Source organism: Pholcus phalangioides, unplaced genomic scaffold (genome assembly GCF_987345545.1).
Source record: "Pholcus phalangioides strain wild (caught in Gottingen) unplaced genomic scaffold, Ppha-v1.0 ptg000012l_1, whole genome shotgun sequence".
NCBI lineage: Eukaryota > Metazoa > Arthropoda > Arachnida > Araneae > Pholcidae > Pholcus > Pholcus phalangioides.
In genome coordinates, this window is record NW_028301605.1 from 4,745,340 (window position 1) to 4,768,328 (window position 22,989).

General features: G+C 35.1%; 1 protein-coding gene across 2 annotated transcripts in view; it reads right to left on the reverse strand.

Moving 5' to 3' along the window:
- The window catches only part of LOC149079190 (uncharacterized), a 56,898-nt gene that overhangs the window by 26,323 nt on the left and 7,586 nt on the right, over positions 1–22,989 (reverse strand). The window contains exon 2 of one of the 2 annotated variants that reach the window (XM_089239955.1): positions 22,368–22,469. In XM_089239955.1, the coding sequence (XP_089096081.1) occupies positions 22,368–22,454 (87 nt within the window). In that variant the 5' untranslated portion in view covers positions 22,455–22,469. Of the gene's footprint in view, positions 1–2,004; positions 2,191–22,367; positions 22,470–22,989 lie in introns of those variants that run through there. The other variant, XM_089239954.1, reaches the window with a different exon arrangement.

Genomic DNA, 22,989 nt, shown 5'->3' on the forward strand with positions numbered 1-22,989 from the left:
TTGTATTTTAACAACTTTTTCAGATAACGATTTTTTGTATTTTTATAAATTTTCTGATTTTAATCTTTTGCACTTTTACAACATTTTAAAATTTTGAAACTGTTTACCTTTACACTTTTTCAGATTAAAATCTTTTTTGAATTTTTAAAACTTTCAGATTTTAATCTTTTCATTGCTACAACACACATTTTGGATTTTCAAATGTATTCAATTCGTTTTACAGATACTTTCGTTATTAGGGTAATTTTTTGCAATGTCTTTATTTTTTCAGACAGTTTAGTTATAAATATTGTTTTTTCGTATTTTCCTCTATACTAAATTTTTTCCAGATGTTTTCATTTTTTTCGAACTTTTAGATTTTCTTACATTTTTTAATATCGCGTGTTTAACATTGTGTCTTCTAAATTGTCTTTTCGCATGCGTATATCATTTAAAGATGTTTTTCCACATTTCTGTTGTTTTTGGGTCTTGTCATTTTTGTTATTTTGATTTTTCAGACGATTGCATTTATTGGAATTTTTATTTACCCTTATAGGTTTTCCCTCTTTTTTTATTAAAAAAAAAGGAAATTCTCGCAATTCCAGTTTTTTCCATTAAAGAGAAATTTGTATTCATCTATATTTTCCATTTTCGTCATATTTTGATATTTCTTCATACTAATAACCAATTCCGTAAATTATTTGTGTTAGGCTATTATCTGGTTAAGCTGAATCCACTTACATACGAAACTTACGAAATTGGAACATGATTTATCAGAATTTTTTTCACAATTACATTCTTTGAATTGCCGAATTTGTAAAGCTTGAAAAAATTGTAAAATGGCAATAAAAAATTTAGTACATAAATCGTGTGAAGAGATATTCAATTATTACGAAATTTGATTACACCTGTTATAATTTCATGTAAAAATATATGTACTTTCTATAGTAATTTATATTTATGAAGAAATATTTCGATTTTTCCCACACAACTGAAACAAAAAAATTATCAGATACAAAGTTTAGTGCAATTGGAATTTTGTTGTCAAGTTCATATAATTATCACTTTTGATAAGAAAGCAATTTTTTTTTGAACTTCAATGAAATTCTAATTTCGATAGAAATTTTTAGAGCTTAATTTGAAATGAAAAATAAAATGAGAAAAATCATCACTGGAAAGACAAAATTGCATTAAATAAATAAATTCTATCAATTTACAGAAATTTAACATTCATTAACGAACTGGAGAAAGCCAAACTACTTGCATGGTATTGGACTGGATCAAACCCACAGCAACGATATAATCCGGATCCAACCGGTAGACAAGAGGAACACGCGTCTTTGCAAAGCACACCATGCATTTAAAAAAACGCATAACATTAGGCCGAAATCTAACCCCACAAAGACAGTTTAGGACGTATACACTGTCCATATAACTGTTTGAAAAAGACTTATCCAAATTTAATTCTACTATCACACACATTAACTTCTGCTATTTCTAGATTTTTGCAATGGTTTTGTTATAAATCGATTTTTTGCCTTATTTCTATTATCACTAGTTCTTTGCGTTGGTTCTGTTATCAATCACTTTTTTGCGATGTTTTTGCTATCACTAGTTCTTTGGAATAGTTTCAGTTTATCGATCGCTTTTGCCATGTTTTTATTACAACTAGTTCTTTGCAATGATTCTGTTATAAATCGATTTTTTGCTGTTTTCGGCTAGCTCTTTGCACACACACACTGGTCCTTTTATCGCTAGCTTCGGGCGATGTTTTCTACACATTATTGATTCTGATCAGTAGCAAATTTTTTTAAAGAAGCTTCAATGAAATTCATTTTTGATAGAAATTTATAGCACTTGATTTGAAAAACGCAAAAAAATTGAGAAGAACTATGCACAGCAATTTTCCAAAATTCAATGGAAAGACAAAATTACATTAAAGTGATGAAATTTAACAAAATTAATTAAACCTAATATTCATTAATGAACAGGAATTATTCAACAAGAGAAAGCCAAACTACTTGCATGGTATTGGACCGGATCAAACCCACAGCAACGATATAATCCAGATCCGACCGGTAGACAAGAGGAACACGCGTCTTTCCAACACACACCATACATTTCGTGGTATTTCGGCATCTTTTCACCAAGAAAAACTGTCAAAAGAAGAAGAAAAACACGCGTCCGAGATTCAATCCTAACTGGTCACAAATATCATTCCGTTGGATGATCTCCAAAAAAGTACAAAATTAGGCCAAAGTCTAATCACACAAGGACATTTTAGGACGTGTCCCATTCGAATTCCTCGAGTGAGTTTCTATGTCTTGCGAAATTTCAATGCCTCGGGGGGTTAAAAAGCATATGTAATATACTTCATACAAAGATATTTCTCAAGCATAGCCGGCTGTTCTCCACCAGCAGCCATAATTAGAGCGATCTATCTCTCGCTCTTGGAAATATTGTATACCGTATCTCTTCCTGCCTGTAGTATACGTGATGATGTTTGTTCGGATCTCTCCTTGCACGCGCACGGACGCGCACGCACTCATGCACGAGCATGAAATATCCGGTAGGAATAGGTGAAAAATATGAAAAAAAAAACCGTGAAATCATCCCTAGTGATCCATTTTTCTTTTGTCGGATCGTGATTGAGAAATCAGTTGCGTAGAAATTTTATCATTTTTTTATGGTTCGTCGAACGAAATGTGATGACATTAATGTTTTTTCTTGCTCGGGATAACAGCTATGGCCAACTAACTCGTTGTATACGCATTGGTGGTTGTGAAATTGATTTTCTTGTCATTAATTTCTCCCTTTGGATTGCGTCATATTTCTAATTAATGAAACCAATAGTAAATGAAATCAGCAATTTGAATACAGTATTTTTGATATAATTTGTTTTTTTTTCGTTGATTGGTCGACCCGGATATCAATGAAAGAGAGAGTAACATACGAAGAAATTCGTTAGATCCATACAATACCGCTTTTGTGGGGTATTCGATAGGTGCTGTCTCCCCAAATCAACAAGTCCTGAGTTATTCAAGGCATTTTCAACTGAAGTTTAATTCTCAAGTTATTTCATTCGTTAATACTGAATTTCCATCAATTCTGGAATTATTTATTTCATTAGTGCAGAGAAGAGCTACGCGTGTCCTTATTGGCACACAGGGCTTGAGTTATGAAGAAAGACTTCATTTTTTGAATATGTTTACATTGGATGAACGCAGGTGTCGAGGAGATATGATCGAAGTGTTCAAAATTTTCAATGGGATGGATAGGATGGACCATGAACTTTTAGTACACCGCCAATCGACTGCTTTTACAAGGGGACACCAGTATCGATTGGTGAGGGACAATGCAAGGTTATGGTGTCGCAGGGAATTTTTCTCCAATAGGGTTGTTAATAAATGGAATAGCTTACCCCCGGAGGTAGTAAATTGTAACACAATTGACACGTTTAAAAAGAAATACGATAAACATGTTGGGGTAAATCGAGAAGCTATCCATTCTTAGAATAAGACAACCATAAGTAATCTTTATGGGCATCGTATAATATTTTATCATGTGTATATATTGTTTGTAATTTGTGTTAATTGCATTTTTAATTGGGTTGCTGTATTTTTGAAACATATGACAACCATATTTTTATGGGCATCTTTTTATCAGCCACCTCGTTGGGCATTTTGCCTGTTGTGGCGTTGTATTTGTATTTGTATTTGTATTTGTATTTGTATTAAATATGAACTTTAATCAACATTGGAATTATTTATTTCATTAAATATGAACTTTAATCAACATTGGAATTATTTATTTCATTAAATATGAATTTTTATTAGTTATGGGATCATTCCTTTCATCAATTCTGGAACAATTTATTTCATAATTTCTGGAATTATTTTTTTGATTAATTCTGGAATTATTTTTCCATTAATTCTGGAATTCCCTTTTCATAAATCCTGGAATTCTCTTTTCATAAATTCTGGAATTATTTTTCCATTAATTCTGGAATTCCCTTTTCATAAATTCTGGAATTCTCTTTTCATAAATTATGGAATTATTTTTCCATAAATTCTGGAATTATTTTTCCATAAATTCTGGAATTCTCTTTTCATAAATTCTGGAATTATTTTTCCATTAATTCTGGAATTATTTTTCATAAATTCTGGAATTATTTTTCATAAATTCTGGAATCCCCTTTTCATAAATTATGGAATTATTTTTCCATTAATTCTGGAATTCCCTTTTCATAAATTATGGAATTATTTTTCCGTTAATTCTGGAATTCCCTTTTCATAAATTTTGGAATAATTTTTTTGATTAATTCTGGAATAATTTTTTTGATTAATTCTGGAATTATTTTTTTGATTAATTCTGGAATTACTTTTTTGATTAATTCTGGAATTACTTTTTTGATTAATTCTGGAATTACTTTTTTGATTAATTCTGGAATTATTTTTCCATTAATTCTGGAATTATTTTTCCATTAATTCTGGAATTATTTTTCCATAAATTCTGGAATTATTTTTCCATTAATTCTGGAATTATTTTTCCATTAATTCTGGAATTCCCTTTTCATAAATTCTGGAATTCCCTTTTCATAAATTCTGGAATTCCCTTTTCATAAATTCTGGAATTATTTTTCCATTAATTCTGGAATTATTTTTCCATTAATTCTGGAATTATTTCTCCATTAATTCTGGAATTATTTTCCCATTAATTCTGGAATTATTTTTCCATTAATTCTGGAATTATTTTTCCATTAATTCTGGAATTCTATTTTCATAAATTCTGGAATTATTTTTCCATTCGAACTGAATTTTTCGATAAAAAAAAATCCGGAATTACTTCTTCCACTTATTCTGATATTAATCCTCATGTCTGAAAATATTTGTCTAATTCTGAATTTTCATTGAATCTGAAAATGTTTTATTTAATTATTCTAAAATTTCACATCAACTCTGCAATTATATCTTTCATTAATGCTGAATTTTAATCAATTCTGAAATTATTTTTGTTATTTGTATATTCATCAAATCCAAAAAATTCAGCCGTTCCGAGATGATCTTTTTTCCCAATAATCCCTGATTCTCATTGGTTTTGGGCTTATTTGTTTCATGTCGTTCGAAATTAGTGAAAGAAATGCATTGTGCCATTATGTATCATAAAACATTAATAAGAAATATAACAAAAAAGCACGGCAAGTGTGTCGCCACCTATCCACGAATTTATCTGTAATTATTATTCAACAAATAATCTGCATATCATCTTAAGTGCGTGGTTGCCCGTATTCAGAGTCGTTTAATCCAGTTGTACGCACTCCACGATACACAAAGTAGAGGGAAGTTTGATTTCGATCGCATTGTACAACATTGTAGCCATAAATTAGACGAGTTTTGGACAATTTATTTTATAATTCTGGATCTTCAATAATATTTTGAGTCGTTAGCGTAATAGAAATCGCATAATAAGAGGGATCATAAAATAAAACCGACCACATATCAGCAACATAATGACATCTTTAGTGATAAACCCATAGAAATACTTCAATTCTCTTAAATAAACTGTAACATACAATGATACGATAGGTGTATTGAGCAATATATCCGGCTCAATTTAGACAATAAAATTCCTTTATTGGTTCTTCCTGATTCATGGATATACACGAGCACATTTCCTTCGAAAATCCTATCCCTATTTTCCCTGAAAACCAGCTTTAGAGATTATGACATCTATAATCCTTTATCGAAAGCCGCGTGAATGAATCTTTTGTAATTGGAGCTTAATTTTTCTTTGTTATTAGAATAGATTGGATCAGTCTAGATCAGCCGTGCTTGGTGTCAATGTACTACGTAGATCCGTATTAGATAAAATGACCGGCATGTGTGATACGTATACATACCGTCTGTATATACTTGGACATGCCTTCCAGCTTGGTCCAGGTCTTTGACCACCTGCTTATGTCTCTCCGGTGAGACAGAGCGGTTGGCTATGTTCTGGTTAGGAAGAGGAGGGCTGTGATACGTATCGTCGATTTTTTACTTTTAATATATTATGGTGCTTTTAGATTTTGAGCAACATAATTGTAATACAAATCGTCCCAAATTGTTTGCAAAGCAGGTATCTTTGCAACTGTTGACTTCAGAGCATTGTTTCAATTACAACATTTTTTTTAATGAAGTACAGTTGCTTAAAATGTAAAAAAGTTGTTTAAAGGGTCGTATACGTATCAAAAATAAAGAAATTAACTTTTTATGTATTCCCCGTGTGCTAAAACTTCAAAGTATTGAAACGTATATCCCGCACTGAAAAGTCATTTGCAAAAAAATGACACGTTTTTAAATGCAATATTTATGGAGAGAGATGTTAAGTATGTAAAGTCACTATGTTCTGACAGCTTATCATTGCGTTGGCAAGTTTCCATGTGCTCAAAAGTTGGCATTTAAAAGGGGCTGTGCAAAAATAGAATGAACTCAAACGTTTTATTCTTTTATTCACGATTGAACTTTTGACAATTATTTTGGACAGTGACAGAATTTTTGAAACTTTTAATTTACGTTCCGCAATTTGTGAACCACACCCTGAATAATTGCTCTGGAAACTTCGAAGTCAAATATTTCCGTTAGTATTGCATTTAAAAATATGAAGTATCAAACTTTTTTTGTAAATGACATCTCAGAGCTGCATTTACATTTCACTAATTTGAAGTTTTACCACACAGGGTCTTCATAAAAAGTTAATTTTTAAATTTTTTTATGTAAACGACCCCTTCGAAAATTCATGACAGTTTGAGCAATGCAGGTTATTTAAAAACATTTTTTAAACTGAAAGCATGTTTCTAAAGTCAACGGTTGCAGAGGTATCCGTTGTGCGAACAATTTGGGACAGCCTGCATATTGCACGTGGCTATGGCACAGCGCAGGGGAAAGGGGTCCTTAAATCCTTTGGTATTTAAACAAAAGGGTTCTTGGATGAGTGCTAAATGAAAATTACTACCGCTAGAACAGTGAATCCCAAATAGCGTAAGGTTCCTCCAGGGTGCCATGAGATTGGTCATCGATTTTGTGAGCAGAGGTGCCATCGAGATTTGTGAAATTTAAGTATATAATTCCAAGGGTACATTAAAATTTTTGAAATCCATTGGAACAGTGATTCTTGGTGGGGAGGAAGGATCGTCATCAGATCATTCAGAGCACTCTGGGATAGCGTGCGAATATAATTATATTGAAAGTAGTCACGAGGCTGTGATTTCATGACACTTTAGGGCAGCGGATGCACATGGGCACAACTTCCGGTCAGTCGAAGGGTTCCATCCAGTCCGCAAAAGCTGTTCCGTTGGAAAAATATCAATACACACAACACGATAAATACCCCGGCTGACCATACTTCTTTTATAAAAATACGTGATATCATCAGAAAAGTTGTCAATTAAAGCCGAAACATTTGCCAAAGTTCATTTAAATTGAAGGTTGTAGCCGAAAGCATTGCCAAAGGGAAGCAAATTTGCTTGTCAAGGGCAAGTAAAACTGCAGTTACGGTAAAAAAAAATGGTTGAAGGCAAGTGCAGTTGCCATTTTCAGCCAAAGAAGTTGTCATGAGGCGAGTAATGTCGCCAACTATAGCTAAAAATTACCGGTCACGGGAAATGATGGATACTGCAAATCAAAAAGGAGTTCATAAAATAAAACACGTACATTTTTGACAAATATGTGAAATGAATAGTGATTGTATAATTACAATAAATACATACTTATCATAATATTTACAAGTCATGAAAATAATCGTAATTCTTGATTTCGCAAAATTCAACTAATTCTAGTTGAAAAAATGCGGGGAAAAAAGACATATTATAAAAAAAGTTGGGACCGCTAAAATCGGGAGTATCGCCTAAAATACGTTTACCCTGTACGCGTATTGCAAGTTTCTGACCAGAAATACTATATCTGGCCTGCGAACCGAAAAGGATGTGCACACCTCCTTCTTTAGGGCAACGCCCAAAGTGTCTCGGAATCAGACAGGGGTGTTGTAAGTTCATTTTAAATAATTCAAGGGTGCCACGAATGAAGCATTTGAATGCCCTGTTTTTAGACATTACGAATCCTTCAAAGGAAAATACTCATTTAAATCACCATTATGAAAAAAAAAACCCCCATTAAATCACCATTATCAATTTCTTTTAAAATAACCTGCGCTGGTCACTAGTACGTATTCTTATCCTCAGAAGCAGCAGCAGCAAAAAAATCAGTTAACTGTGTTAAGCATCGAATGTAATTCCTTCTAAAGTAGCGAGAAAAGAGGATTTGTTTACTTTGAACAGATTGGGAAGTTATTAACATTCAACCCCAAATGCTCAGCTGTATTCAGCTTCACGGAGCTTAAAACTGTGTTAAGCGTATTCCAAACAATAAAGAGGAAAAAAAAAAAAAACATCAGCTCGCGCTGACCTTTTACTTTCTAAGAGATACTACGACCGTGGAATTATAAACGTGTATTGTTAGTCGTTGTAACATATTTTATGAGAGTGTTTTTCTTCAATATATATAACCTTGATCTCTTTTTTTGCTTCACTTTGCTATGTGTTTGTTTAGACTGACGATGGCGGCCACGAACGCTCCTAAAATATTCGGTGTCCAAATAGAAAAATAAATAAAAACACTTGTCACAGAGGTTCATGCCCGCGAGTTATTTTAGATGAAATTCCAGCTTTCGGTGATGTTTCATGATTTCGATCCCTATAATGACGAAAGGTATGAGAGGTCACAAGCTTAACGATTATTATCATTAGAGTAGAAAGGGGTGGACAGAAACGAATCTGACATTTGTACACGAATAAGTACCGAAATTTGTGAACTTACCTTGATATGCCTTTCGTGCCGACCTTTTCACGTCTATTATTTTTCCTTTTTAATAAGAAATTATAAGTAGGTCCGGGGCGTACGAGTAGCGCACTTGCAGATCATTTAAGTGACGCATCTATAGCGACCCGCTGAACATTCTCGTATCACTTGAGTGACTTGTGGCAAAGTTGCAATTCGCGGCACAGTTCCAGGTCACTTGAACGACTCATGGCACATTCTCAGAGCACTTGAATGACTCATGGCACATTCTCAGAGCACTTGAACGACTCATGGCACATTCTCAGAGCACTTGAGGGATGTGCGGCACAGTTCCAAAGCACTTGGGGGGGGCGCGCGTCACAGTTCTAGATCACTTATGTGACTTGTAAGATATTTACAGATTCCACCCTTTACAGTTCCAGAGACGACCCGTGACTAAGTGGCTTACAGATCTCTCAAGTGGCCCGCTGCAGATTTTAGATCATGTGAATGATCCCCTAGTATATTCACAGGTAGCTCAAGGGGCCCGCGGCACATTTACACATCACTTAGGTAACCAGCGGCGCTTTTCCAGGTAACTTATTCAATAGCACGCTACGCGTTTTTGAACAAATGAACCCCCCACTGTCTTAAATGTTGAGCACCCTTGGTTTAAACGGACGATGGAGCCACGAATGTTCAATAGGAAACTATAAGAAGGTCCGTGGCGAACGAGTGGCACATTTACAGATCAAAGAAGAGACCGGCGGCACATCTCCAGATCACTCAAGTGACCCGCTGGACATTCTCAGATAACTTGACTGAGTTTTGGCACAGTTACAGCGTCCGCTGCATAGTTCTAGACCACTTCAACGACCCATGCAACATTCGCAGATCATTTGAATGACCAGCGGCACATTTTCAGAGCAGTTAATGGCAGAGTTCCTTAGTACTTAAGTGGCCCATGGCACTGTTCCTTAGCACATAAGTGGCCTGCGTCACAGTTCTAGATCACTTATGTGACTTGCAGGATATTTACTGATTACCCCATTACAGTTCCAGAGCACTCTAACGACCCGCGGCATACTAGCTTATAGATCACCCAAGTGGCCCTCTGCACGTTTTCAGATCACTTGAATGACCCCCATCATATTCACAGATAGCTCAATAGCAAATTTACACATCACTTAAGTAGCCTGTGGCACTTTTCCAGGTGACTAAATCAAGCGGCCCGCGACGCGTTTTTGAACTTATGAGCCCCCCCACTGTCCTAAATGTTGAACACCCTCGGTCTAAACGAACGATGGAGCCACAAATGTTCCTTGAATATACGGTGTCCAAAGAAATGATAAAAACATTTGCCAGAAGTTCATACCCGTAAGCCATTTTGGATGAAATTCCTGCAGATTTCAATAATTCCTGATCATTATAAACTATATATACAGTCGAATCCCGTTTTAACGAATGCCGTTATACCAAAAATCTCGTTTTAACGAATACCGTTATACCAAAAATCTCGTTTTAACGAATACCGTTATACCAAAAATCTCGTTTTAACGAACACTTTTCTAATCCCCCAGATAAGTTTACACAGGAACAATGCAAGTACCTATAATTGCTTTATAACGAAATTTCGTTAGAGCGAAGGGATTTCTCCGGTCTCTTGGAGTTCGTTATAACGGGATTCGACTGTATGTAGCTTCACATTTTCAGATCGCTTGAGTGATCCGCAGCATATTTACAGATCACTCAAGTGGTTCGCGGCTCCTTTGCAGATCACTTAAGTAACCTATGGCGCTTTTCAGATAACTAAGTGGCAAGTGAAGCGTTTTTGAACTGACGGGAACTCCCCCCCCCCCACATCCCTCCCATCGTCTTAAAGGGGCCGTTCAAGTATTACGTCATCATCGATGGTGGGGGGGGGGAAGGAGATCTCCGATTTGCTGACTTTTGATGACGAGGGGGTTTCGATAATGCTTACGTCATCAATCACCATTTATGAAAATGTGAGTTAGGATTCAGAGGGGCAGAGCTGATGACGAAATTTTGCTGACAGGGTGGGGGGGTCAAAAATGGCTAAAAAATTACTTACGTAATACTTGAACGGCCCCAAAGGTTTAACACCCTTAATTTAAACGGACGATGGGGAAGGGGGGCACGAATGTTCCTGAAATATTCGGTGTCCAAAGGAAAAAAAAGACAAACATTTATCAGAAGTTCATACCCGCGAGCTATCTTAGATGAAATTCTAGCTTTCGATAATGTGTGTGTGTGTGCCTGATGTTTCCAACCTCTGTAATAGCTTTCGCTAATGTATCAGCGAAAGCTATTAGAGGTCATAGTTTATCGATTATGATCATTAGCGTAGAATGGGGTGGACAGAAACAATTTTGACCTCTAAATTGGTATCAGTACCATGAACTGTAGATGTAAGTCACTGAAATTTGCCTTAATTTGTTGTCGAAGTTTTTTAGTCTGTTATTTTTATTTGCGTAATATACGAAATTATAAATAGGTCCGTGGCGTACGAGAGCTCGTTTTACTCTCAATGTCTCCGGAACGCTAATGATTGCTGGAATCAGTATGTGTTTGAGTTATACAGAGTGGTTTCCAAAAAGAATCATCCGATTAAAAACAAAAATTATAATTATTCAGCTTTTAATAGGTTTTGAATCGAATAATATATAAGTAGAAAGAGGAAAATCTCGAGTTTCACGCAGTTGCCGACAGGTAGCGCTAACGCTCTTCCTTCGGCCGCCATTTCATTGTTTGCCGAGATGGCGACTGCACGACAGAAATCGTTTTGTGTTCTAAGCTTCGCGAAGTGCGAGTCCGTAACAGCTGTCCATCGTGCTTTTCGTCGACAATACTCTGGTGTTGAACTTGCTAGGTTCCTTTCTTTCTTCAGTTTCCTTCAGGTGTCCTTACCTTCAATTCCGTTAAAAAGCCAAAAAAGTAAAGTTATTTTCTTCCACGACTGACGCTTTTTCCCCCTTGAGTAGATTGATGTTAACCTTGTTATTACCTGTTACCTTCGCCTTACTATACTGGCAAATTTATCACCAGGCTAACATTTGTAAAGCGTTAGCCAAACAAGATCTATTAAAAAAATTGTTTTCCCAAAATCCATATTTTTTTTTCCCAAAAATGTGGTAATTTTATTCCCTTCACTATCAGGTCAAATTTTTGAGGGAATGGGCATAGAAAAAAAGCTGATTTGCACAGCTTTAGCTTTCTTGATTACTCTCAGGGCAATAGCATTACTATCAGTTTAAAAACGCCAAGTTATTCGTTTTGTGCACGTTGGGTGAATTTGGCAGGATTCGAAAGTGACGTCATCAATTTTCAATGCGTTATCAAGTGCAATAATTATTTATTGGTCATATAAAAAAAAAAAAAATTGAAAGCACTGTCCCATATTAGTTTTTGACAAGGAATCACGTGTGTAATTATTGGGTGGTCGATAGTTACTACCTTGAATATTTTTTCGAAACTATTAATTTTTGATGGGGGGGGGGGGAGAACGGGGGAAAGCACAGAATTTGGTTTTTTCCCCTCGATTTGATTGGAAAGGATATCCAACGATTTGATTGGAAAGTCTTGAATGGGCGTATTTTTTTTCCGCTGAGTAAGCGGACGTTTTTGCAAGCAACCTAACTGAGATCCCCTCCCGGTCGCGTAATTACAATCCTTACTTTCTTAGTAACACACACGAAGCATTAGCACGCCGGTGATTGGTTACTGCGAGCAAAAAAGCTAACAAGACGTCACGAGAGGCGGAGTTTTGAGCGGAACTGAATTTCAAAGTTCACTAACGAAAAATGATAGAGTTTTTTTTATTGAATCAGTAAATGATAGCTGGGTCCAGCTTCGCGAGCCGTTATTATTGTCTTCTCGATGCACGTGAACTGCGTTTGATTGAATCAGAAACAATTAGTAAATTACAGCAAAGATGGAAGGATGGGAAAAAAATTTTGATGGGTTTCAGACCGAATCAAACACACAACCTTCGGTACGTGAGTCTCGTACTATAACCATTACAACAACGGCGTATGTCGGGCTCAAGCACAATTAAATGTATCTATTGTTAAACGTCGCAAGCAAAAATTTCACCATGAGTGACGCAATGGTTCATCACTCATTTCCGCCAATCACGATGCTCTAAATTTCTACAATGTAGCTAGAAATGTAGGGATTGTTTATAAGCACCCCCCCCCCTCCCTGTCAGCGTGATTGTGGTTGTATTCCATCCTCTGAAGGCGTCACCCATCTTGTGTCGAAACGTGTTAAGAATTCGTAGCATTTGTACCTTCTTATTTGTCTTTAACGTTGGTTGCTTCTGTGATTATATCAGACAAAGAATTATATTATTCCTCCATGATGACAATAGAATGATTGGATCATTTGCAAAACTCCGAGCGAAATACACGTGAAAGTGATCATCTACAGGGCAATCGATGTCAGACACTGATCTTGATGGTGATAATACGATCGTTAAAACGCATGCTACTTACGCCATACTTAACGAAAAATGCAATTTGCTGTAGCGTCTTTTGTAAGTAGCTCAATTAAGATGGGAAGAAATACAAAAGGGGGAGTTTTCGCATTCCGTAAGTTTCTTCTAGCGACCATTGACTTCTTTCTGGAAGAGATGAAAACTAATAATAAAGTAAGGAATGCGAAGAATGTTTCCAGGAATTCGTGGAATTTTTGATCCCGACTGATACATGTGTGTGTGTGTGTGAACGAGATATTTATTTACTTGTATACATACATAAATGAGTTTTAAAGCTTCATGCCCATAATTTCACGGAAATCTTTTATCTTCATGCATAAAAGGTAATAAAATAACATATATGTTACTGTAAATGGGATAAATCCGGTTATTATACATAATAATCGGTTGTTATGCATAACCACCGAGCATCTTGGTAAGTTTGATAAATTTCCCTAAATTAATCACTTTTTCCGGTGATTATGCATAGTACCCATCACGTCGTTGGTAAACGTGAGAAATCGTACTGTATGGTAATTCATATACGTATTAGGCCTATACCATTATGTCGGGGTACGAACTTAAAATTTTTTATCATTATATTGGGTCAGATTATATTTATCATACACACTAATATTTATCAAATTCACCAATTACAGTAGGGTATTATGCGTAATCACAGATAAAGGCGATAAATTTCAAGTATTCAAAAAATTTAATAATGACACTTGGTTTTTTTTATTATTATACATAGTCACCGGTAAAACTAATAATGTTTTCAGTATTTATCAAATTTACCAACGCTTGTGTAGGTATTATTCGTTGGTAAAAGTAATAAATTTATCAAACTTACCAAGACGATTGGTAAGTATACATAATAACTGATTTATCACGTTTACCCTAACATAGTATGTAATATTCTAATATTCCTGAATATTCCCCTTTGAATGTAGATGACGTATATATTATGTCAGCTGCAATCTTGAGTTTGGTTCAAGATGCGTTGGTTCCAACAGATTTTCGATTCATACGATATTTTATATTCTTTACTGAAATAAATAATTAAAATCAATTTAATGACTCGTAGATTATATTATGTTGATGAAGTGATTTAAATATATTCGTGTCGCGCATAATTGTCAAAAAATACGTTTTTTTTTGATGAATTACATTTCAATCCACTGTACCTTTATTTCACGGTATTGGATCGTTTTCTGCAATTTTAGTGACTGTTGGCAACCTTACAAACTGTTGAAAATTTGATCGGTTATAATTAGGACTTTGAAAATTATTTTTGACAGTAATTGGCAACTTTTCTTGTTTTTTTTTTACAATTATTTTTCGTTGAAATACCTCCTCTCATACTCTAAAGACACTTTGATTTTTCTTTTTGGCTATAATTGACCATTTTAATCGCTTTTCTCAATGTTTAAATTGCAAAAAAACTCAATGTTAAATTAAATGCTCAATTCTCAGCAGCCTCGTTGGGCATTTGCCTGTTGAGGCATTGTATTTGTAATTATAGCTATAAATTTGCGATGTCTCGTATGGATTCCGATTTTCCGTATTTTTATCAAGGAGATACGATCAATCCAAGTATAGACCATATTTCTCACTGTTATACCGAAATTGCTTTCGCGGGTCGGTTTTAACACTTTGGCGGGCCGCATTTGGCCCGCGGGCCGGAGGTTGTGCATCTCTACTGTGGAATGGCAAACGTGCATCGTTCCAAAGATGACCTGCTATTGGTTTTGATGAGATATAAAATATATACAAAAAGCTGTATAAAATTCAAAAATAGTATCTTCAACAACCTCACTTCGATGAAATCTATTCAAGCCTATTGTCCAGAACTTGAAAGCAATATTGATAAGATTGGCATAAAGCGACAGGATCCGGGTAATCAAAACGATGTTTTTCTCTGTTCCGATCATGATAACTTAGTAGGTATACACTAAAAATGTCAAGTTCAATACAATGCTGAGGTAACAGACAGGCCATTACCGAGCTGGTTATACTCGAACTGGTCATTACGCTTGCACAAAGAGAAGAAAAAACGCCTTAAACACATACATTAACGAGAACAAAACTAACTTCTTATTAGACCAGTTTCTGACCTAGTTCCATTGATGGTCCAACCTGTCAATTATATACTAGAATGAATAACATTTTTTTGGTTTTTTGCTGTTGCAGGATTTCCTGGTGACAGGTGGACAAACACATGAATATATATATAAAAAAAAATCCCGTAAACGTGATTCTCTGCTCGTGTTTATTTCGACATGGAGGGTGAATGACCGTCGTCCATGATGATGGTGGTGATACAGACAGCACAGAAACTGTCGAAGGTCGGTGAAGAGACAATTTTCCCACCTCGTAAACAATCTTCAAGAAGACAATGCGCTCACAAAGTCATTATCTGCGAGAAGCGATCCTGACTACGGCCATCAATCTTGTCCAGGAAGTAGCCGATAATGTTATTCTTAAGTAGGGAAAGGCACTGGTCATTTCCGAGGTGATCTCGATTACCAGTAGGTTATCTCCTGGTCGTGTAACGATGGCTTTATGTCTATTTATTTGCCGGGCTTCATGATTTGTTATTGCTTATAAAAACGGCTCTTTTGATTCATTTTTACTTTCAAGGGGCTCTTCCCAAAATCCTCAACACGATCAACTTCGCGACCCATGGTTCTATTTTGAATTTGAAAAAAAATAATTATAAAAAACATACTTAAATAGAAAAATGTTTTGTTTTTGTAGTTTTTGAAATCAGTCAGTGGCATATCGTAACGGTTGGACCAAATGAAGCCTAAGCCGAGGCTCTGAATCAAACAGAGGGCTTCAAATAATGGAAAGCTTGCAGTAATTGTTTTCATTTTCTTTAATAAATTCTGAATCATTTTTAATTTCCGGAGTTATTTTTTCATAAAATTCTAGAATTAATTCTTCTACTAATTTTCCATTATTTCTCTCATTATTGTAAATTATTTCTTTCATCAATTCTGGCATTATTTTTCCTTAATTCTGGAAATTTTCATTAGTTCTGGAAATTTTCATTAGTTCTGGAAATTTTCATTAGTTCTGGAAATTTTCATTAGTTCTGGAAATTTTTTTCATTAGTTCTGGAAATTTTCATTAGTTCTGGAAATTTTTTCATTAATTCTGGAAATTTTTTTCATTTATTCTGGAAATTTTTTTCATTAATTCTGGAAATTTTTTTCATTTATTCTGGAAATTTTTTTCATTAATTCTGGAAATTTTCATTAGTTCTGGAAATTTTTTTCATTAATTATGGAAATTTTTTCATTAATCCTGGAAATTTTTTTTCATTTCTAGAATTGTGTATTTCGTTCATTCATCTCAAATTCTAGTCAATCATAAAAAAAAAAAAAGCCTTCATCAATCCTGTTTATAGTGTTCATATTTTTGTACAAATATGTTTCTGAACTTCATTTGTATTTGTTTCTGAATTTTTCGCGATTCATAGTTAAAAACCCCCTGATTTACCAAATGGATATACACGTGTTTCGAAATACAGTAAAACCTTGTTGAGGAGGGCCACTCTTAGGAGAGTCGAAATACGACCCCCGTAAGTGAAGCGATCCGAATAAACGGAGTACGGCTATGGCCTCACTAGTCTAACTTCCCGTCAACGAACTAAGACACATATAAAGCAAACTGTTCGTTAGTCAAACGTGTTTCACTGATTTAAGATAATTTGTCGATTTTTATTATTTATCTCAATTTTTCTTTCAATCCTGTGAAATTTCTCGAAAGCCCGAAACAGGGGTATTTTGAATGCAAGTCGATTCTTTTTAAAGTATCTGCGCAAAAAAAAAAAAAACTGTTCTAGTAATAATTTTTAAATGGCCATCAAAATTTATTGAAATAAATTAAAAGTAAATTTGTAAATAATAACTATTTATAATTAAAGTTACACTAAGCGGAGTTTAAAGACGCAATAAAAAAGAGTTTATAACCATTAAAGAGCCGTAGAGGACAATTGGTTTTTCTAAAAAGTGACCGGTAACCGGAGTGGCAAGTTATCCGGTGACCCACTGACGAGGTTCAACTAGACTTTTGCCAAATTTATCGGACATCAATGATTCCAGTACACAACACCCGAATTAAGCGAGTTATTGGATTATATAAAACATAATCGAATACCAATTGTATTATTCAATTGCAATTTCACAACGTTAGTATAGTTTGTATACTGAAAACTGATGGAAAAAGGATCATTATAAAATATTAATAAAGCTTTTCTAACAAATCAGACATCAAAAATGATATGAAAATTATATTCAATTACAATGATCAGTTGATCGCAATACACAAGATTTCAACTTTTCATTAAGGAAGTTAGCGTCCTCTATTGGTTCAACAGGGAACAAAAACGAAATAATTAAATGTAAGTATTGAAGACAACTAGGCGGAGAACTGTATCATTGTCTCTCTGTGGAAGAAATTTTGGTGTGGGAGGATTTTATCCGTTTAAGCGGGGTATCCGTTTCCCCGTGATTCGATTAAGCGAGGCCGACTGTATCTCAAAAACAGTCGGTCCCGCAATTCATAAACAGCATATGAAAGGCTCGAGTTTCAGAGAAAGCCCAATTATAAAATATCGTATTTATTTGAGTATATAATCAACCGCGGAATATAATCCACAAATACAAAATCCATTAATCAATAATGAAAAAAAAATTCACTCATTTATAAAGAAATTCATAGAGTGAAGGGGTTGTTCGTCCCGTTTTTGTAGGGGGGAAACAAGGATAACTTGTGAAATACTTATTTCTATTCAAACCTCAATCAAAAAACTGAAATTTCGAAACATAAGAAATTGCGATGCTTTTTTTTTTTACGTATAATCCCCGGATTATAAACAGGAAAATACAGTAATAAATTTCATTGTAAAAATTTAATACTTTGAACCCAAGTAGAAAAAACATTTTGACATATTTCTTTGGACGTAGTGGTAGTAGCATGTAATCAAATTTTTTGAAAATTTAAATTAAAAAATTTTTGCGCATTTTCTACCTCAAATACGTTTAAGAAAAACCTTAGAAAAGTCTAAAAAAGAGAATTTTCGAAACATATACTGAAAACTTTGGTTTCCACACTCGAGACTGCATTCTCAGTCGTTTCGTGGTGCTCTAATTTTTTTGAAACCGCGTGTGCAGTACTTACGTTTGGCTGTATGTAAATTAAATTTTCAGATTTTAGGTTACCCGCAGGAAAGAAAAAGAAGAAGAAACTGCAATCACAAGATCGGTAAATTGAAGAAAGTTTCTACGAAAGGAGAAATAAGAAGAACTTTCCGGATGCGTATTTCAAATAGACCGTAAAAAAACCAAGTCCTTGTTTTTCTATACAGTATTTTAAGAATTCTTAAATGCTGCAATTACCACAAATGTCCTGAATAAGTTGGGTTTTTTTTTAAAGTTAATTACCTTCTCTTGTGTAGATGGATAATATTACACTGTGTGTGTGTTCTTCATTATATTAAACAGTATTTACAAATGAGATTTCATTTATGCCGTGATTGTTTCGTAACGCTCGATGCGTTCAGATGAATCCGTTCGTAATATGAACTCACGTTTTGATTCAACTGACCGATATTATGGATTGAAGTTAATCATTCCATCATTTTTGTCGCAATAAAGCTATTTTATGAATACGAGGACAAACCGGAAATGCACGGTATGTGAAAAATCCGTAATAGACGAAAAAAGGAAACATAGTTGGACCTCGTTATAACGCCCATCGCCTTTAACGTTCCCTGTTTGTAATGTTAGTTTTTAAATATCACTGCCAGAAAATTTAGATTGATTGAGCTTCATTTAATAAGTTGGTTAGCTTTATGAAGCCAACCAACTTATGAAATTATTTTTATTCGGTTCCCCATAGGAATGACGCTGTACCAAGGTATGCCCGCAATGAAAACGAAAAGTGTGAATCATTGCTATATCAAAATATACGGAGAGAAGGGGGGGGGGAGCAACGTAAGCTTCCATTGTATTTGAAGGAGTAAGCGCAACTGTCACGAAATAAGGTTGTTGTACGCAAGTGTTGTAGACATTTTGAGGTGGAGATGGGCATTACCAGCATACTACGCATTTCTAGGGGGATTCGCCCAGCTTCTTCACAAACTTTTATACGCATTTCTAGGATTATGAAACTAATGCCTTTCATGTATTCCTGGGAGTACGAAACACATGGCTTATTACGCATACATCGAAATATGCGGTACACGCCTTCTATGCACCGTATTTCCCCGCATTAGCCAACATGCCGGAAAACAGCGAGGGTGGCCAGCATGCAGGGAATGCCTGCATTTTCCGACATCCGGAAAATTGAAGTCACGGATTCTGAAAAATTCTCAAGTACCTTCATTCTTTAATTCCATGAACTGGCTTAAAGTATATATATTGTGAGCATTATAAAAACCTCTCTTTTCCCGGCACACCGGGAATGGAACAAACCCCCCCCCCCCCTCCCCAACATTCAGAAAGCTGGTGTCTCTCGATTTTTACGGTAAGCCGGCTGATGCTGGAGGAAATGATATTTCTAGAAGAACACAACTCCCAGCTTCTTTCTATGCATGTCTAAGAATACAAAACACTACTTCTACGCATTTCTAGGGGTACGCAACACACGCCTTCTATGCATTTTTAAGAATACGGAACACACAATTTTTATATTTATTCCGATATATATATATATATTTCCCCTTACTATAATATTTACTATGATTTTTCCTAAAAATTATAAATTAAATTGCCAGAAAAATACATTTTATAACCTCTCCCCTCCCCCCCCCCCAACAGAATAGATGAATCGAGATTTATATCCGCAAATTTACTCGACAGAAAACCATCGCTGTAAGTGAGAGTGGAAATTGTAGTGGTCAGCGTATGGAGAAATGATAAGATCATATTCCCTCCTTTTTACGCGTCATTCAACGCAAAGATGGTCATTGCAAATGATAATGACCATCAGACAACATGACATGCTCTAACGATTCCGATAAGGACCATTTCTTATTCCACTTACAACCCATACAATCCCTCTATTGATAATGAGGCGATGGCTATAGAGAGAACAAGTTGATTCCCATCTCCACAACTCTAAAATGTAGAAGCGTTGAAGATTGCGTGGAGTCCATGACTTGCTTAATGACCCATACATGTATTCCTTTTTCATGAAGTCGATGTACATGGGGAAAAAAAAGTTTTGAGGTGTGATTATACCGAGAAAATTATTTCCGGTGCTAAAATTTACGCAAAACCGAATTATTTTTCGTATATCCCGTCATGCCATGATTCAAATGTCGGAAGTAAGTTGCTTTGCATCAGTCCGAGGTTGTGAGCGGTTCTATCTATCTTCTCTCGTGGAAGCCATGCCACTATGGCCTCAACATGAACATGACTCAGCTTATGGTTCTACTAGTCTACGGGTAGCTTACTTCCACTTTGGCAGAATATACCAAAATCTCCGACGTACGTGTCGCTGAGCAACCAGCGCTACTGCAGAACAATCTGGAAGAATTTTAAGAAAACTGTAAAAAACACTATTATGGAAATTTTTACCGCAGAACATTTCTGGTCAGTCTGGGAGGGGGGGGGGGGCTTGTTGCCGAACAATGTAAAACATTCTGCTTTGAGGGCTTTCTTGATCAATCATTTCTTAAATTTGTGCCCGTCTGATATTATTAGTCTGCTTCTCACCCTCCCCTTCATTGTAAATACCGCACTCACCAGAAGATTGCTAGAACTTTTCGTTTTCAAACGATGAATGTACTAAGATAAATTGCTGGGCTCCGGTCTAGGATGACAGGACCTCTGACTACTACAATACACGAAAGAAGAAATTGATACTATATTAATTTATTTTAAATTTGTTAATTCTTATCTTAGGAATCAAGATACATATCAGCGAAGTTCACAAATACAGGATGTTCCATAAATTTTAACAGATTTAAAAAATAAATCAATAAATTAACCTACTCTGTTGTGTTTTGCGCTTTTCGACAGGCCAAAGTAAATTTTTTTTACACACACACAAACAAAATTAGTTGAAATTCTCATTGACAGGTGACTCTGTTTCGTTCTTTGTTAACAAAATACGAGGAAAAACATCTAAGATTACAGCAACTTCACCAAATATGACATTTCCTACCAGCGTCAGCATCGCAGCCTTTCAAACAGACATAATATTAGAACAAAGCCGTATAAAATTCATTTCGTATTCATTATTATCTCGGAAGAATTTGTTGATAAGCCAGTTGGTGATTCATATCGTTTTTTAAATTAAACGGATTGAATTTTTAAAATATGTACCACGTCACCTATTGGAGAGAATTTTAACTAACTGTTTTTCTCAGGATACTTTAAAAGTTCGTCAGAGCTGGGCAACAATGGTTTCTGGGCCTCAAACAATCACTTTCCGAATGTTTACTTTGGTTCCCTAGCAATGCGTTTCATACTTGCACATGCCTTTTAAAATGGTTTGTCACTTCTTCAATCCTCCCAGTAACTGACGAAAACCCGGGCAGCTCCGGGTATTATAGTTAGTTAATTTATATTACTTGAAACGTTAATTAATTGAAAAAAAATACATTAAATACAAAGAAAAGCATGTTAAATTTTATTAAACTTCTCAAATATGTTATAATTCAAGTAATATCAGTCATCATATATATATAAAACTTGCGGGATTGCGTCAAAATGAGCGTGGAAAAATTAGGTTGAAATACGTTCACATTATTGGGACAACCTGAGTAAGGCTTGTATTACACTATAAAAATTTTATAAAAGCTCTTTTATAAAAGATAAACAAAATAACCGATAGGCCTCTTGGTTACATTTGTTCGAATGGAACCGGTACGCTTATTGGTTGCATTTCTCCAGTTTTATCAAAGAGCTTTTACAAAACTTTTATAGTGTAACCCCGACCTAATTCATGCTAAAACTTAATTATTCATATTCGTCTTTCGAAAAATTTTGAATAATATTTATGACCTTGAAATTTTTAGTATAAAAAAATTACAACTTCCAAAATGAATTTTATGGACTCACCAGTGAAGAAACATCAACCGCTTTTCTGAATGGTGCTCGGTACCGGAACGCATCCTTGTCCATCATAGCAATGGTTGCAGATATCATCTGTGTTTTCTTATTCTTTAGAGAAAAGAGAGAAATTTTCTTATTGGCATTTCAATCTCTCGAATAAAACAAACATTAACCTCTTAAGCGCCACCTACGGTCAATTATTACGTTGCCCTCGAAAATTAGGCTCAATATCATGCTGTGATATGATCTACATTATCCTTCAAGGGTCAAGTCAAACAACTTTTACCATGGAAATAGGAAAGATTTCCTATTTCGCAACTTATGATGACAGTATATATTAGTATTTATATCATACGTAATAGAGAGTATGACATTAATAATATTTATATTCAATGTAATATATTCTTGTCTTACTTCAAGATGGAGAAGGATAGGGATCTGTTGAGCTCGGCGCTCTGTATAACGTTCAATGGCCACCACGGTCGGAAACAGATTCCATTATTTTAATTATACAATCACTAAATACCAATGCTTTGGAGGATTTACGGAAAATTCGCCCCACGGAAATTTCGTCCCGGACTTTTCTCCTGCCCTGAACGCATGAGTGGCTGAGTGAGTGACCATGCAA